General features: G+C 52.4%; 1 protein-coding gene across 1 annotated transcript; it reads left to right on the top strand.

The window, feature by feature from the left end:
• Nucleotides 1-2,509: 2,509 nt before the first annotated feature.
• PHACADRAFT_96072 (uncharacterized protein) lies at nucleotides 2,510-3,395 on the top strand (the record flags this gene model as incomplete). Its single annotated transcript, XM_007395283.1, has 4 exons — nucleotides 2,510-2,776; nucleotides 2,826-2,909; nucleotides 2,960-3,175; nucleotides 3,228-3,395. Coding segments are annotated over 4 exons (735 nt in total), but the record flags the coding sequence as incomplete, so codon positions are not given.
• Nucleotides 3,396-4,798: the final 1,403 nt, after the last annotated feature.

Raw genomic sequence — 4,798 nt, 5'->3', positions numbered from 1 at the left:
CCTATGGTAGGGCAGGGTACGATTCTAATTGGACGGAGCTCTGTCTAGCTGCCTAAGGGCTAGTGATTACAGAGGTGGCTTCGGGGATGTGATGTGGTAAAAGTTGTGCAAGTGCACGGAAAAGGGTTCCAGGGGTCCGGGTCTTGATGCGATAGAATTTGGTAGGGTTAGGAGTTAGGGTGAGAGTCGGATGTGTGTATTGGGTGGATCGTCGTGTGGAGATGGGTGATGGTTGGAGTGGAAGTGACGAGGATCGTCATAGGGCAGTTGGTGGAGACTCGAGCTAATGTCAGCAACCTACAATCCAACTGGACTGGGCTACGACAAGGCTGAGGAGACAGATGAGAGGAAAGTGGGTGAGTAAAGACCAGCTCGAGTCTGGCTTGTTATTGAGCAGTACGAGCTTCTTATATACATGTCAGACTGAATATCTAGAATATCCTACAAGTATACGGAGGTATATAGAAAGTGAAAGAATACTATGGAATCTGGGAGAACCATCCGGAGTATGTAATATTCATGACATGAATCTTCTTAGGCTGTATGACCATTTCAGATCATGGATTACGAGATGTGCCAGTTGCATACATCATGTCTTGACACAGCACTTCTATCTGCAATACGCTCACTTCCGACAAGTATAAGACCCAGAGCTGTGGAATATTAACAGACTCAGACCGCTCTTGCTCACTGGCACGCCTTTTTGCCCAGAGTCTGAATCGAGGATCCATCCAACCGTCTTGGTTTTCGCAACATGTAAGATCAAAGGGCAAAATATTTACCGTGGCTGTGAACAGCACTCTACAAGTTAGAAAGTTCAAACTTGAACTTCGGCCTGTGCATTTCGATGACAAGGGTCGGGATCGGGGTTCAGGCTATCATGTAAAGTGAAGAAATAGTAAATCTCCTGTCGGGATGATGTCTTCGAAGAATAACATAATAAATTTGCCTTATAACTTTACAAGCAATATGTTCAACCTAGGGAGATATTCTTGTTCTATTATACGTAAGTAGTGCCAGCGTAACGACAAGCGTCGAAGCTAGGGTTTATCAGACGCGCGCTCGGTCTTAACTTAAAAGCCGGTCACTGCCTCGAACATGATGCATGGATGTTTGTTCTCCATGCCTGATCTATACGCGGGGATCGAATACTGCTTATACCTAGACATACTCGATACTACGGCCCGGGCGCGCAGGCGGCCAAGGACCGCGTGTTCATTGCATCCTTAGGACCTCGCCACCAGCCACGTTGCAAGCATGAGGCACCCAAGCACGCCGCTATAACATGGATTGTACCAGCCTGAGTAGACCTGTAGAGGACGTATAGCTCCTGGTGAGTGTCATGCTGTCGCAACAAACTCACCGTTGACCACTCCCTCCCCCAGATACGGCCCGAGAGCGATGACACAAATAGTAAACAACGAAGGTCACTTCGCTCCTCGCGAAGTTAGCGTATGGCGCCAAGAACGAGAGACAGTCGCGGACTTCCACTGCAGAACGTGCCGCGGTCGATTCATGAGCCGGGAGATGGTAACGCTGCATACTCAGATGGAGCACCCGACTGTGTTTACAAGCTACTGCGATGCTCAGGTACGTGGTCAACAAATTTTCATTTGAAGCGCACTTTCATAAATTTTGGCCTTCTAGTCCCAAATCGAATTTCTCGTTGAACCCGTACGAAGCCCTGAATCATGGTGTATCTATAAGGTATGCACCGACTCTAATTTTCTAGATGAAAGGGATCACGAGTGAATCATGCAGCGAACCGCAGCACTTGTCGCGAATGACATTTCCAGTTTGTCAAAGCGGAACGAACGCTTGGACATGGTTCGCTCTGCGTATGTCATGAGTTGAATGAACCAGCGTCGGTAACAGCTACCCACACCCCCACAGATACGACTCGCTTCTAGATCTGGAGCGACTATGTAGATCTGCCTCAGGCCGTGTTGCTCTGTTAACCGGTGCGATGCCACAGCGCGCAAGGCTAGTGGAGGTAAGTGTCCATTCGCTCAGGGTGAACGCCGCTGAATGGTAACCCAGCTCTCTTCTGGGCTGTTATGCCGTCAAGGCCCCCTGTGGGAGGCCCTCAAAATCGACGATCGCTCTATCTTCTTAATGCTTCAAATAGCCGTGTCCCACGATGAAGATGTGATCATGGGATTACGCGAGGACAGTGCGGCTTCCTTCCTGACTCTCATTGATTCGGTACGCGTCATTCTCGGGAACGTTCTGCCTGTATTCTCACTCTCATCCACGGCAGGTCTTGTACTCTGGTGAACATGGGCATGACCTCTGGTTATCCCATCAGCCAGCTCTCACGCTGGACACGGAAGGTTTCAGATATAATCTGCGGCGCATCAGCATCAGACTGTCCATGGTCTCATACCAGCTCCCGAAGGGCTTGTACATCACAGGCGTCACCCTGGCGGACCTGGAACAAGTCGCTGCCAGAGGGTACACCAACATTCGTGCCGGTCGATATCACGGGCGCCTGGTAGCATTGAAGACGATGCGAGTTTCCAGTCGGCAGAAACTCGATGAACTATCCAAGAATCAGAAGGTAGTGGAGCGATTAAATTTGTCGCCCATTGCTCATTTACCGCTCCAGGCATTTTGTCGCGAAATCCTGCTGCTGCACGGCCTCAACCATCCAAACATATCCGGACTTATAGGCGTCGACCGCGAACTCTTTGGACACTTCTGCCTGGTGACCGAGTGGATGCCATATGGAAATATTATGGAGTTTATTGCGACCAACTCCTTTGTCCTCGGCGAGGTTAAGCGATTCGTGAGTGTGTCAATATCTGTCTTAAGAGGCACAGTAGTTAATCCAGGTGCAGGTAATAGAGATAGCCTCCGCTCTGGCATACCTGCACGGTGAAAATGTGGCACACGGAAATTTGCACGTGGTGCGTCGACATCCCTTCCGTCCGCGAAGTCCTCATAAATGCCGCCCTAGGGAAATATTCTCATCGACGCCGGTCGGCATGTTCGCTTGACAGATTTCGGTCTATCGGATTCTTGTGATGCATCTTCTGCTAACGCTAGCTCTGCTTCCACCGGCGCGATCCGGTATATGGCACCAGAGATCTTGCATCCAGAGAAATACGGTCTACGATATGTCCGCCACACCCCCGAAAGCGATGTCCATTCGTTCGCAATGTGTGTATGGGCGGTAAGACTTGTTATATCCCAAGCGGATCCACGGCTAATTGTCCTCATACCAGGCTTTCAACGGCGACTCACCCTTTCACGATTTTCCGGCGGTCGTAGCTTCATTATCGATCATCAGCGGCAAGCGGCCTCCCGTACACACAGCTAGTCACGACCTTCCATCACCGCTGTGGTCCTTGTTAACCCTCTGCTGGCAAGAGAGGGCGGTAAATAGACCTAGCTCACACGAAGTCTACCATAGGCTCAAGCAAATGTTCCGGCCTTCCGCCCCGTCGAATACCCACTCGACAACGCCAGCTGTCAGCAAAGTGAAATCGGCTGGGCTCTCGCGTCCTTACGGCGAGACGGACAGCTCCGGAAACGAGTTGACTTCCAGTAGCGAACCAGAGAATGTCGGCTGCAAGCCCACCACACAGCAGTTTGTCAGGCAATGCCGCGTCGTACAACCTGCCGGAGACACGCCCATCATCGCGGGACCTCCGCCTCCAACAATGATATGGGGCCTCACTGCGCGGCCTGGTATTGATCCGCCGGTAAACATCGCCGCGCCACAGACGGTGCGACACCTGGCAAGTAGGCATCCGGATGCGGAGAGGCTGGTCCCGCAAACTGTCTACCGACCTTCGTCGGCTGTGCAGCTGCGCGCGGGACACGCTTCGCAGGCGACGCCCATATCGCCCATCATGTTCTATATCCACGGTCCGCGGGGTTGCGGAATCAGTTGCAACGACGCGCTCAATGGAAGATTCGCGGGGTTGCAGGATCCAGACGCTCTCGTTGAGTGTCCAAGGTCCATGATGCTGAGAGTCATGGTGCGTGTGTATCCAAGTTCGCACCCGTGTCGAGCTTGGCGCTGACGAGAGCACGACGCGCCTAGTGGCCTGATTACGAACCCTGGTCGGCCACTATCCTCCTTCACCCCGGAACGTCTCGAGCAGACTTAGCGATGTGCGTCAGCCTTCACGCGCAAAGGTTCCTCGACGTATGTCCTTCTCCGATGTTTTGAGCCTCGCGCGCGTCTCAACACGATCTGCAGGAGTCACTGACGAAGTGTCTGAGAGATGATACGCGCTGGAGGCTGGGGCCCGGTGCCATCACACTTTCTGACCTCGAGCTGGTCGGTCTGCAGCCCGTGACTGCACGAGATTGGCAGGTCCACTTCCGGGTGCGTCAGGCGACGCTTCAAGCAGTCTAAGTTGCATGGTCCATTGTTCGGGATCCCCCAAACCCCAGTTTCCGGGTCAGTTTTGCGTATACCTCCGTAGCATACTTCATCTCGTGGGTGTAGAATGGGACGCACCCTGCCCTTATCGTTGTCCATCCTATTATCCGTGCTGCGCTATGCGTGCTGAACACGTTCCCATGGTCGGCATGATGGGGCTGGATATTGAAGATGACACTGCCGCCTTTGTTCGGTTGATGGATGGTCAATTCCTAGACACGAGAGAAATTTGGAACTTTTTTGTTACAAAAAAATGCGAAAACAGCCTGAAAAAATAAGTAAGAAAATGCCATATTTTTCCTCCCGGTATCCGGCGGCCCGGCGACTCGGCAACCCGGCAGCTGAGCCGATTGTCCGCCAGGCCATTGTCAAAGCGCCCGTGGCTGCGGCACCCGGCGGACA

Source organism: Phanerochaete carnosa, assembly GCF_000300595.1.
Source record: "Phanerochaete carnosa HHB-10118-sp unplaced genomic scaffold PHACAscaffold_5, whole genome shotgun sequence".
Lineage (NCBI taxonomy): Eukaryota > Fungi > Basidiomycota > Agaricomycetes > Polyporales > Phanerochaetaceae > Phanerochaete > Phanerochaete carnosa.
The sequence above is the reverse complement of the archived record's forward strand: the minus strand, read 5'-3'. Positions and strand labels throughout refer to the sequence as shown.